The following is a 12063-nucleotide window of genomic DNA, read 5'->3' as shown; positions in this document are numbered from 1 at the left end:
CGCTTTTATAGCTCCATATTTGTTTTCTATATTTGATTTTAGACAAAAATCCATTGATACTATTACTAAAAAAAAAAAAAAAATCCATTGATACGAGAGTCCCAAGTTGGTTCAGCGGTTTTATTAAAAAAATATACACCAATATCCAGCTGTCACAACTCCTTGGGCAAAGCAAAACCTACTTTTAATTATAGTGAAAAAGCAACCAAGTTTTCAGCAAGATACAGCATACAAGAGACCCTTTTCAATTTAAATTTATTATTAACTACTTAACGATATTGTCCTTTCTTAGCTCACCAAAAAAAATCAAATCCCATCTAGGAGGACCGTCCTGGCCATTGTTTGAATTTAAATTTATTACAATATAAAAAAAAGAATTTATATATACAGTTAAAAAGTAAAAGACAGTTTATCAAAAAAGAAGAAAAGAAAAAGTAAAAGACAAGAAAGAGGCACACATCATTATCAACAACCAAGCTTTCAAAAGAGGTGGTTCTTGACAGATTGAAAGAAATATACAAAACTCTGCTTCTTAGTAAATGCTTGAGGAAGCTATAATCCAATCATGCTTTTCAGCACTCAAAATATACATTAAATAGAATGAAAACAAGTAAATGGGAAATTTCCTGAAAGAAACGATGCACATGGAAGAGAAAGAACCCCAGTATATGAACATTGACTAATGTGGAGGCACTGGTCAACTTCAAGGGATACAATCAACATGGTGTTAAGCACAAGATTATTCAATCCAATACTTACCTTTAATCTTACTTTGAGCAGAAGACACCTATATTCTGGAGTGAAACTCAGGAAGTAGAGAAATGAAATTTGACAGCATTTGAACGCATTACACTTCCCTAATTTTCAATGACTCATTTTCGAACTTCCCTTTGTACTCTTACAAAGAGTGTAAACTGTAAAGCCTTTTAACAATCACAAGCCAATGTCACTATGTCTATTTGGAACAAATGAATCTAATTTAATTCCATTACTAACAAATCCTGATATTACCACTTTATTAGCAGTTCGATTCTTTCCTGATTCAAATACGCAATTTAACAAACTTAAATGAAAGCTCAAACTGAAAATCCTTTCCCCTTCCAACATTCACCTGCTTACATTGAAACAAAACCACCTTTCACCTATCTTTAATTCTCCAAAATATGATAAAATCATCACAAGACATCACGCTTGAAAATGAAAACAGCCCAAATATTACACAACTCGAATATAAATAAAGCAAACCAACATATTGACAGCGAAAATTAGTATATATATGCATTGGATACAATATTCCCACAAATTGGAAATTTTCCTGTTTCCCCCAACCCAAGCAGAGGGAATGCCCTAACCAAAGACCCAACTCAAGAGAGATGAAAGAAGGAGAGATACAGAACCAACATGATTGTCTTCTCCCACATCGTAAACCACTAATGAGCAGGTATAAGTCCATAATTTCATAAATTATACCTTAAAGCAATTGCTCCTCTTGCTAGTATTATGATATATGTACACCAGTGCACCTACTTCATAGAAGACTGCTGTCCTCTGGTTAGCATGGAGCAGAAGAAAGCTTGCTGCTATGTTAGCACCGGGAAACTCAGTACAGCCGTGGCCAACAGGTAGATTCTCCCACAGGATCCAAGTTTTAAAATCTTTATGCAGCAACTGTATCAATTACTGATGTGTGAAAAATGATAAACCTTTGTAAGTATAAGCTTTTCAAAATATTTAATGCAGTACTCAATAAAAGGCATTGATTTAAAACCCAAAAAAAAAAAGGAAAGAAAAGAAAAGAAGAGACAAGAACAAGAGAAACAATCAAAGCTACAATTGATGATATGTTACAATTGTCAACGTGGACAGCTGCATTTTAAAGGTGATTGTTTAAGAGGAATTGGATGCAAGTGCGGGCTACATAGAAGGAAAGAATTTATGCTTTTGTTCAAATATAGTTAAAAAAATAAAATCTCACTCCTCATTAAAACCCAACTAAGGAGGATAGGGATGAGGGCAATTCTTGAACACAACTTTACTTTTTAAAGATCTGTAAAGAGACTGTTTCCAGAATTCGAATATAGTAATTTTAGAAAAACTGGCTGGAGTTTAATAAACTTATTGTCAGACCTAATATTTCTGGGATACTATAAAAGACAAGGTTTAGAATTCGTATGTTCCACTCCAATCAAATGCACCAAATAATGGGATGAATTGCATCATAGCTTCCTTGGAATACAGAAATAAATGACTCACTGTTTCAAAAATTGAATTGCACGTGAGATTTACAAGAGATAGTATATGTATAATACAAACTATTATAGAGGCCCTCATCTAAAAGCTTATGCTGTTAGGTGAGGGCCCCTTTAATAGTTTCTATTATACTCTAATAGTATAAGGTCAGCGAATCTGAAGCAATCATCTTATTCAGTACTGCTGTGCAAAGACTCCAAACAAAAAGATTTGACCAGAGGAATTCTTTCACTATTCAGGTAGTGGCTTAAAAATTGGAAAATGGATTAAAACACACACCAGAAGGATATAGATTCCCAAGTCATCTATCAGAGTTGGCAGAGAACAGAGTGAATTCAAGTAGAATTAAGAGGAACTGTAAATTTATAAATTCTTTATCACTCTAGTTTTTTCTACAGAATATCAGTTTAGATAATTAAAATTAAAAAAAAAAAAAAAAAAAAACTCTCAAAAATTACTGACTGGCAAAGGAGGGGTGAGAGTGAGCGAGCTTTACCACTGCTTCGGGCTCACTCTCTTAAAATTTAATGGGGAAATCACGCAAAATAGAAAGGATAGTGACAAGGAAAAGCATATAAGAAGGAAATGCTTCATACCCAAATATCCTCACAATAATTATACAAGAATCATTACCCAAACTAAAAGAAAACAGAAAACTAAAAGATTTACAACCTTGAAAGATGAATTTCGAGGGACTAGCCTGAGTTGTATGGATCACTAGGCTGCATTCCATCTTTTATGATCTAAACCATACTAACTTTGAATTAAGCGGTGCCGTAAACAAGTAATCTCTACTGAAAGCCCCACAGCCATTTAGCCTCTACAACAATATTTTTAGACACCAAATTTCCAAGACCCAATCTACTACATTTTTAGGTTTGCAGATCTCCCCAGTTTGAAAATGTTTTTGATTGATTGATCCCAAATAGGGGGGGTTACAATATATACACCCTAATTAATTACATGGATTTACCCTAATTAATAAAATAACTAGTTGATCACTAAGAATAAGGAAACAAAAAATACAATGATTTTCCACATCCTGGTGACACAAGGAGATCATTTTCCCCTTAAGTTAAAAGGAAATTTTATAGAACAACAATAAGACCTACATTGTTAGATGGAGCTGAATATTGGCCAACACATAAGCAATATGAGCAAAAAATGAGAGTAGCAAAAATGAGAATATTAAGGTAGATGTGTGATCATACGAGGATGGATAAGATAAGAAATGAAGATATTCGACGAAAGATGAGAGTAGTATCGGTGGCTAAAAAGATGAGAGAACATAGATTAAAGTGGTTTGGACATGTAATGAGAAGACACCTGAATGCTTCCGTAAGAACAAAAAGCTTGTTACCAAGATCTTGACACAATAGGGGAAGAGATAGACCGAAACTTACTTGAGGGAAGGTAATAAAACAAGACTTAATGGAGTGATATATAAATTGGTATCTTAGGACGGATTGAAAAAAGGCTATTAGCATGGTAGAGGGTTAGACCCCTTTTTTCTTATTATGTTCCAGATGGTCCCTTTTTAGCTCTTTTTCGCTTTATCTCCCTCTCTTACTTTCCTTACGTCCCTTTTTTTAATCTCTTTCCTTCTTTTCTTGTATTTCCTTTTCCCTTTCAATCTTTTTTCTCTTGTCTATTTATTTATGTATTTTTCTTCATTTCACTATTTTTTCCCCTCTATTCTCTTTTTTTATTATTTTTCCTTTCTTATTCTTTTTTGTCCTTATATATCTTTATTTTAATTTATTTTTCCTTTTATTTGTTTACTGCTACTTTTTTTATAGATAATGTTATATATATATATATATTTAAATTTTTTTTTTTATCTTTTTTCTCAATTTTTTATTATTTATCATTTGGATTCATCTGCCACCGACCCCAACTAGTTTGGAATAAAGATGTTGTTGATGTTGATATTAATGTTGTCTAAATAGGACGAAAGAAAATCTGTCATTATTTTCTGGATTATTTGAGCCATAGCTACCAAGATTTGAGAAGTTTAAAGAAAAGCACGGTATACGAAGAGAACAAACAAAAATAAGAGTAATCTGATCATCCAAGAAGTAGAAAGCATCCTTCCAATTGTAATAAAATAATGACATTGAATTTGATAAAAACAAAAATTTCAATTACAGCAAGCACACCTGAATGAGCTATACACTTATAGCACAAGACATAGTATGAACTAAGATCCTTTGATTAGTCAGGGGAGTGTATAACATGATATTTTAGCATATCTAGAACCACTTTCCACCTTCCAGAGGTATGTCCAGTAAAAAATTCTGCATTCACAAGGACACCAACATACAGTGCTTCAGCAGACAAGAAAGGCAGAAAAGAAAGCCAAGATATAAGATATGCTAGTTCACATGTCAGACCTTAACATTTGAAACAACATGTAAAATTTGAACTAAACCAGGAAGAAGGAACCAATAGTAGTCTGTCCAAGAACCTTGGAACTCCGGTCCAGACCATGAGAAGCAACCTAAGCATATAAAATAACCATTGATTAAAATATTAATTAATATAAGAAAATTGAAAGACAGATAAGGGGTAAAATAGAATATATCCTTACCATATAGGTCAAAGCAGCATAACGTTCCTCATTCAGGTAAAGTGGCTTGCCTCGATTCATTTCAAAATCCTGAAGTAAAAAACATTACCAATAACAGATTTGAAAAACTGTAGATAAGATAAATTTAAACTTCTACCTTAAGCTGCTACATAATCAAGCACCTAAATCCTGACAACTTAAACAGAATTCCAAAACAAGCAATCACGAATTATAAGAAATTATTTACTTTGCTGAAATAGTAGGAATTTGATGGAAAGAGAGAAGGGACACTTGAAGGTTAGAGCGCAACCTAGATATGACTGATATTGTGTGTATATTATGCCGGATATGCATAATCCTAATTGATTCTACAATATACATAATATGACCTAAAATATTTGTAAAGAACCAATTCAACACAACAACTTAAGCTGGTGGGTGAGGGCTTATTAATGGTTTATACTATTCTCTAACACGTCCCCTCACACGAGAGCCCACTGGGTTAGAAGAGTGGACAATGCACAAGCCCACCTACATATGCTAAGAAAATCCACAAGAAAATATGGAGTGCGGTGAGGATTGAACCCGTGACATCGAAGCTCTGATAACATGTAAAGAACCAATTCAACCCAACAGCGTAAGCTGATGGGTGAAAGCGTTTTAATGGTTTATACTATTCTCTAACAATATTCTAACACTTCTGTCGAGCTGGTGCACATATATCATATGCGCAAGCTTGTCACATATATAGTTGACTCAAGGACCTCCAAGAACCTAAGATGAAGATGTTTGCAAGTTGATCATTAGAGTGTATAGACATTGCCATCTCTCTAGATAAGATATTTCATTTGGTCTGAGTATGGCAAGCCAATTTCTTGACTCATCATGCGACTCTCACTGGGATGTTCTTATTAGAGTATTGCCATACATCAATGTCATTGGTATAAGAGTGTTTCGACTTGTCTCTCCTAACATAACCCTAGACCCGCTGTTCCCACTTCCCAATAGCACATATCACAAAACCAATTGCCCACTATTGTCCAATGGTCTTTTCCTCCTCGCAAGCCTGTATTGTCTCTACCTCCCAGGCGCGTCACTTTCCAGCAAGCCCCTGCTGCCATTCCATTTTCCGGTAACCAGGAAACTTTTACGAGCAACTTCGTAATCACCAGATCTGAAGCCAGTAGCCAGGCCATCCAAATCCCGAAAGCCAATTGCCATTCGCTTCTCCATGCACTGCCATGTGCCTTCAGAAGCTGCTGGCATCTACACACTTGCGCCGGCACATGAGAGCGCATCACTTGCTATTCTGATGTTGTTCATGCACATATCTGTCTAAAATCTGAGCACAAGCCCACCCTTGGCCTGCATCAACCATCTAGGGATGATTTATGTTAGAAATAAGTGTATTAAATAGTACTGTATATTTATTATTCTGTTATTCTAGCAAGTTATTTGGGCTTGGCCCATTAGGTCTTTTACCCTCTTTAAATAGAGGAGTTTTGTACAGTTCTATATACAATTGAATACAACACAATCATACATTCTAATTTGGTATCAGAGCTCTTTGTTCTGGGAACTTTAGCTTCCGCTAAAACCCTAAGCCCACAGCTTAGGCGTTCTCTCCTTCCTCTAACGCTGTGCGTCCCTTCGGCTTGTTTCTGCAATGTTCACGCGGGAGTACTGTTCATTGATGTTACTGTCCACATGACATTGTTCACCGCATCCGTACAGGTCACTATTCAACGCGTCTGTACAGGTAGTGTTCACGCGTCCGTACAGGTATTGTTCACACGTCTTTTCCGACCATTCCAAGACAGAACAGCTCGCCTTCCTCTCCTCTTTCCAGATCTGGTCTCTATTCGTTGTGGGTCCCATCCATTAAGAAGATATTAGCGAAAAACACATTGTTTGGACATCTTTTTAGTTAATTTTTGCTGGATTTCTTGTGAGTTTGCTATTTCTTTCTTTTATCTGGTCATCTCTTTTATTTTTGGGATGGAGGGCTCAGGTAATGCGTCCAAAAACACTATTGGCGTCATCTCCAGTACTACCCCATCCATTACAACGATGAAACTGACCGGATCTGCTACTTACAAGACCTGGTCTACCTCGGTTAAGATCTGGTTTACTGGTCAGGGATACGGAAAACATCTCACAACTAAGTTTGCCGATATTTCAAAGGATCAGACATCTGAATGGGAAAAGGTTGATGCTCAACTGCTAAGTATCCTTTGGCATTCCATTGATCCGACAATTATAGACATTTTAATCCCTTTTGAGACCTCTTATGACGTATGGGAGGAAGCTAAAAACCTGTACACCAATGACATTCAACAGCTTTATTCCATTGTTTCTCAAATAATGAAATTACGCAAATCACCAGAATCTCGAATAGAGACTTATATTGGTAAGATTCGTTCTTTGATGCAAGAATTCTTGCTATTTTACCTCATGCTGCAGATGCCTCTGCATACAAGAAGCAGGTGGAGCGCTTTTTTATGGTTATGACCCTCTCCGGTCTTTTAGAAGAGTTAGAAAGTGTTCGTGAGTATATTCTAACCAGTGTTGAGACTCCTAGCCTGTCACACACATTCCAGCGCCTTTTGAATCTTAAGGATAAATCAACAGTTCCCACATATGTGCCAGCTACCGATTCCACTGCATTCTTTTCTCGTGCCAATGATTTCAATTGGAACAGTAGACACAGTCGCAGACATGGCCGTGGACAGGGTGGCCGCGGACAGAGGCCTCGTTGCAATTATTGCCAGAATCTTGGACATTTTGAAGAACGCTGCTATAGGAAGTACCCTCATTTGAAGCCACCGACTGCCAACTTTGCTCAGATTGATGCTACACCACCTTCTACTGGATCAGTAATTCTTTCAAGTGCCGACTATGAGGCACTTCTCAAGAAAGTTTCTTCTCAGCATCCTACTCAAGACACTGGTAATCATGTTGCTTGTCTTTCTCAATCATCTCTTGGACCCTGGATAATAGACTCAGGTGCTACTCATCACCTTTGTGGTAATAAAGATCTCTTCACTTCACTTTCTTATTCTAAAATCCTACCCTCTGTCACTATTGTTGATGGCACTAAGGCTCCTGCTCGTGGAATTGGGGAAACCAACCCAATTCCCTTTTTAACTTTGAACTCTGTTTATTATATATCTGGCATTCCCTTTAATTTAATCTCTTTTAGCCCGTTGATTCATTCTCTTTCATGTACGGTTAACTTCTCTAAACAATCTTTATCTATGCAGGATCCAGGTACGGGGAAGACGATTGGAGCGGGCATTGAGTCACGAGGTCTCTACTATTTGATTGCACCACCTTCTTCAGTAGCGTGTTCTCTCACAGAGTCTCCTGAGCTTATTCACAGCCGTCTAGGTCATGCAAGTCTCTCAAAGCTTCACCATATGGTTCCTTTTTTATCAAGTTTAAGTCTTTAAACTGTCAGTTGTGTCAGCAAGGAAAGCATACTCGCTCCTCCTTTGCTAATAGAGTCAATAAAAGAGCTGACGCTCCTTTTTCTATTGTCCATTATGATATTTGGGGTCCGAGTCGAACAATGTCTGTTTTGGGTTTTCAGTATTTTGTAACCTTTATTGATGATTTCTCTCGTTGCACTTGGGTTTATTTAGTGAAAAACCGTTCTAATTATTTTCAATTTATCAAAAATTGTGCTGAGTCAATTTGGTGCTTCTATTCAAATCTTGCACAGTGATAATGCAAAAGAGTATGCGTCTCTTGAATTTTCTAATTTTTTGGAGAAACGTGGGACATTACACCAGACCACTTGTCCACACACTCCACAACAAAATGGAGTGGCCAAATGTAAAAATAGACATCTTGTTGAAACTGCACGTACCCTACTAATTCATATGAATGTTCCACTTCGTTTTTGGGCAGATGCTATAATCACCTCTTACTTTCTCATCAATCGCATGCCCTCTTCCGTGCTCAATAATGAAGTTCCATATAGTTTATTATTTCCAGGAGCACCTTCCTATCCTCTGCCTGCACATGTATTTGGATGTACCTGCTTTGTTCATGATTGTTGAGATATATAGTCCCACATTGGTTGTATGGGCAACTAATGTGACCTTTATAAGGCCTTGGGCACTCCCACACTTTGAGCTAGCTTTTGGGGTGGTGTATCCCAAGGTTCTTTACATGGTATCAGAGCCTCGTGTCCCGGGTTCAAACCTCGTCGCCCCCCACTTTCTCTTGAGGAATTTCTTAGCACAGGTAGGTTGGGCCTGTTGCATCATCCACTCTTCAAGCCCAATGGGCTCTCGTGTGAAGGGGCGTGTTGAGATATATAGTCCCACATTGGTTGTATGAGCCAACTAATGTGGCCTTTATAAGGCCTTGGGCACTCCCACCTTTTGAGCTAACTTTTGGGGTGGTGTATCCCAAGGTTCTTTACAATGATCTTAATCCAAGAAAAGATAAATTAACATCCAAAGCCTTCAAGTGTATTTTCCTTGGATATACTCTTTTTCAAAAGGGGTATCGTTGCTACTCTCCTGATCTCAAGCGTTATATTGTTTCGGCTGATGTTACTTTCCTTGATCAACAATCTTTTCATTCTATCCCGTCTCAGATAACACAGGTTGATCAGGTTCTTTCTGTTCCTTGTTCTTTACCAGTTGCAGGTGACTCTATCCCAGAGGAGCGGCCCCTTGCCTCCATCCCTGAGGACCGTCCTTTTCTCACCTATCAACGTCGTCAGACTGTGCCTCCAGCGGATTTGACCCTTACTGACTCACTGCCTTCACCTGTCGACTCTTCCCCTCTGAACCCTCCAACAGAGATTACTCCCATTGCCCTTCGCAAAGGTATTCGATCCACTCGCAACCCTCATCCACTTTATAGTTTCTTAAGTTATGATAGACTTTTTTCACCGCATTTTACTTCTATTTCTAGTATTTCGTCTGTTTCTATTCCTAAAACCACAAGTGAAGCACTATCTCATCCAGGTTGGCGCCAGGCGATGATTGATGAAATGCAAGCACTTCACTTGAATGACACATGAGATCTTGTTCGCGCTCCTCCAAGAAAGTCAGTTGTCGGTTGTCGATGGTATTCACAGTCAAAGTTGGTCTTGATGGCACTATTGATCGCCTCAAAGCTCGTTTAGTGGCCAAGGGATACACTCAGATATTTGGCCTTGACTATTGGAATACTTTTTCTCATGTTGCCAAGATGGCCTCTGTGCGTCTGTTTCTTGCACTTGCTGCCATTCATCAATGGCCCCTTCTACAACTTGATATCAAAAATGCCTTCTTACATGGTGATTTGCAAGAGGAAGTATATATAGAGCAACCACCAGGTTTTGTTGCTCAAGGGGAGAATTCTGGAATGATATGTAAGCTTCGTAAATCTTTATATGGCCTGAAGCAGTCCCCTCGGGCCTGGTTTAGTCGCTTTAGTTATGCTGTTCAATCCTTTGGCTTAACCAGAAGTAAAGCCGATCATTCTATCTTCTATAAGCATAGCTCTTCTGGCCAGTGCATTTATCTCCTGGTCTATGTAGATGACATCATTATTATTGGCAGCGATCAAAGTGGGATTGATCAGTTAAAGAAATACTTATTCAATCAGTTTCAGACCAAAGATCTTGGCAGACTTCGATATTTCTTAGGGATCGAAGTGACATAGTCTAGGCAGGGCATTTCCATTTGTCAGAGGAAGTACGCATTGGATATCCTAGATGAGATTGGTATGTTGGGATGTAAACCTATTGATACAACTATGGATCCTAGGGGGAGCCATTGGCAGATCCTGGTCATTATCGCAGGCTAGTTGGAAAGTTGAACTATCTTACTGTGACAAGACCAGACATCTCTTTTGCAGTTAGTGTGGCAAGTCAATTCCTTGACTCTCCTTGTGACTCCCATTGGGATGCAGTTATCAGGATTCTTCGATATATCAAAAGAGCACCAGAAAGAGGATTATTATACACAAATAAAGGGAATGCAAAGGTGTCTAGCTATTCAGATGCCAACTGGGCAGGTTCTCCTTTAGACAGACGATCCACCTCGGGGTATTTTGTTCTCCTCAGAGAAAACTTGATCTCTTAGAAGAGTAAGAAACAAACTGTGGTCGCCAAGTCAAGTGCAGAGGCAGAATATCGGGCAATGGGAAATGCAACTTGTGAACTCATCTAGCTAAAACAATTGCTTAAGGAACTACGTCTCTGTGAACAGCAGCCCATGAAGCTCATTTGTGACAATCAAGCAGCATTGCATATATCCTCTAACCCAGTCTTTCATGAGAGAACCAAATATATAGAAATTGACTGTCACTTTGTTAGAGAGAAGATTCAATCAGGAGAGATCGAGACGGCATTTATCAATTCAGTGATCAACTTGCAGATGTTTTTACCAAGGCTCTTACAAGTCCCCGAATAGATCATATATATATGTAACAAGCTGGGAGCTTATGATATATACTCACCAGCTTGAGGGGGAGTGTTAGAAATAATATTGTATTAAATAGTATTGTATATTTATTATTCTGTTATTTTAACAGGTTATTTGGGCTTAGCCCATTAGGTCTTTTAACCTCTTTAAATAGAGGACTTTTGTACAGTTCTATATACAATTGTGTTAGAATATTAGATATAATATGATTAGATTTGATTAGATATAATTGGATTCTGTCTTATCCGTAAATAGTCTGACTGTATTCTGACTGTATTAGGATTAGGTTTGGATTAGGTTTGGGCCTTACACTTAAGCCCATTAGGGTCTCTATATATTGTAACTCCCTGACACAGATCAATACACAACGTATTCTTTTACATTTAACTTGGTACCAGAGCTATTTCGTTCTGGGAACCCTCGCTTCCGCTTAGAAATCTTGTTCTTCGCTTTAAAACCTAAGCCCACTGCTTAGGAGTCATCTTTTCTTTGCCGTGCGTCCTTCCGGTAAGATATCAAAGGCTGTAAGTCCTCTCCAGGCATCTTCTGCACGTGTCCACAGTCACCGGAGCACCATCAGCCACCGTCAGCCACTGTTCAGGCTGCCGGAGTACTTTTCCGGCGAGTTTTCAGTCTGGAACGAACGCGAACAGAACCCTCTCCTCCCGGCGACCTGCTCTGTGGAAGTCCGGCCACCATCGGAGTTGTCACGCGCTCTCACGCGCCTCCAGTCTTCTCTGCGCGTGGGCTTCACGTGCCACCTTCTGCCGGCGCGTGACCACTATTCCGGCGGCTTTTTCCAGCCGGTCTTGG

General features: G+C 38.4%; 1 protein-coding gene across 1 annotated transcript in view; it reads right to left on the bottom strand.

Moving 5' to 3' along the window:
* Positions 1-1080: 1080 nt before the first annotated feature.
* The window catches only part of LOC133289339 (E3 ubiquitin-protein ligase PRT6), a 45481-nt gene continuing 34498 nt past the window's right edge, over positions 1081-12063 (bottom strand). Inside the window, exons 16-19 of the mRNA XM_061487256.1 lie at positions 4841-4909; positions 4644-4750; positions 4410-4547; positions 1081-1680 (exon numbers count right to left, since the gene is read on the bottom strand). Coding sequence (XP_061343240.1) covers positions 4676-4750; positions 4841-4909 — 144 coding nt within the window. The 3' untranslated portion in view covers positions 1081-1680; positions 4410-4547; positions 4644-4675. The remainder of the gene's footprint in view (positions 1681-4409; positions 4548-4643; positions 4751-4840; positions 4910-12063) is intronic.

Source organism: Gastrolobium bilobum, unplaced genomic scaffold (assembly GCF_033153095.1).
Source record: "Gastrolobium bilobum isolate Gb01-03AN ecotype WA unplaced genomic scaffold, APGP_CSIRO_Gbil_v1 utg19236, whole genome shotgun sequence".
In the NCBI taxonomy this organism is placed as follows: domain Eukaryota; kingdom Viridiplantae; phylum Streptophyta; class Magnoliopsida; order Fabales; family Fabaceae; genus Gastrolobium; species Gastrolobium bilobum.
This window is presented reverse-complemented; position numbering and strand designations above follow the sequence as displayed.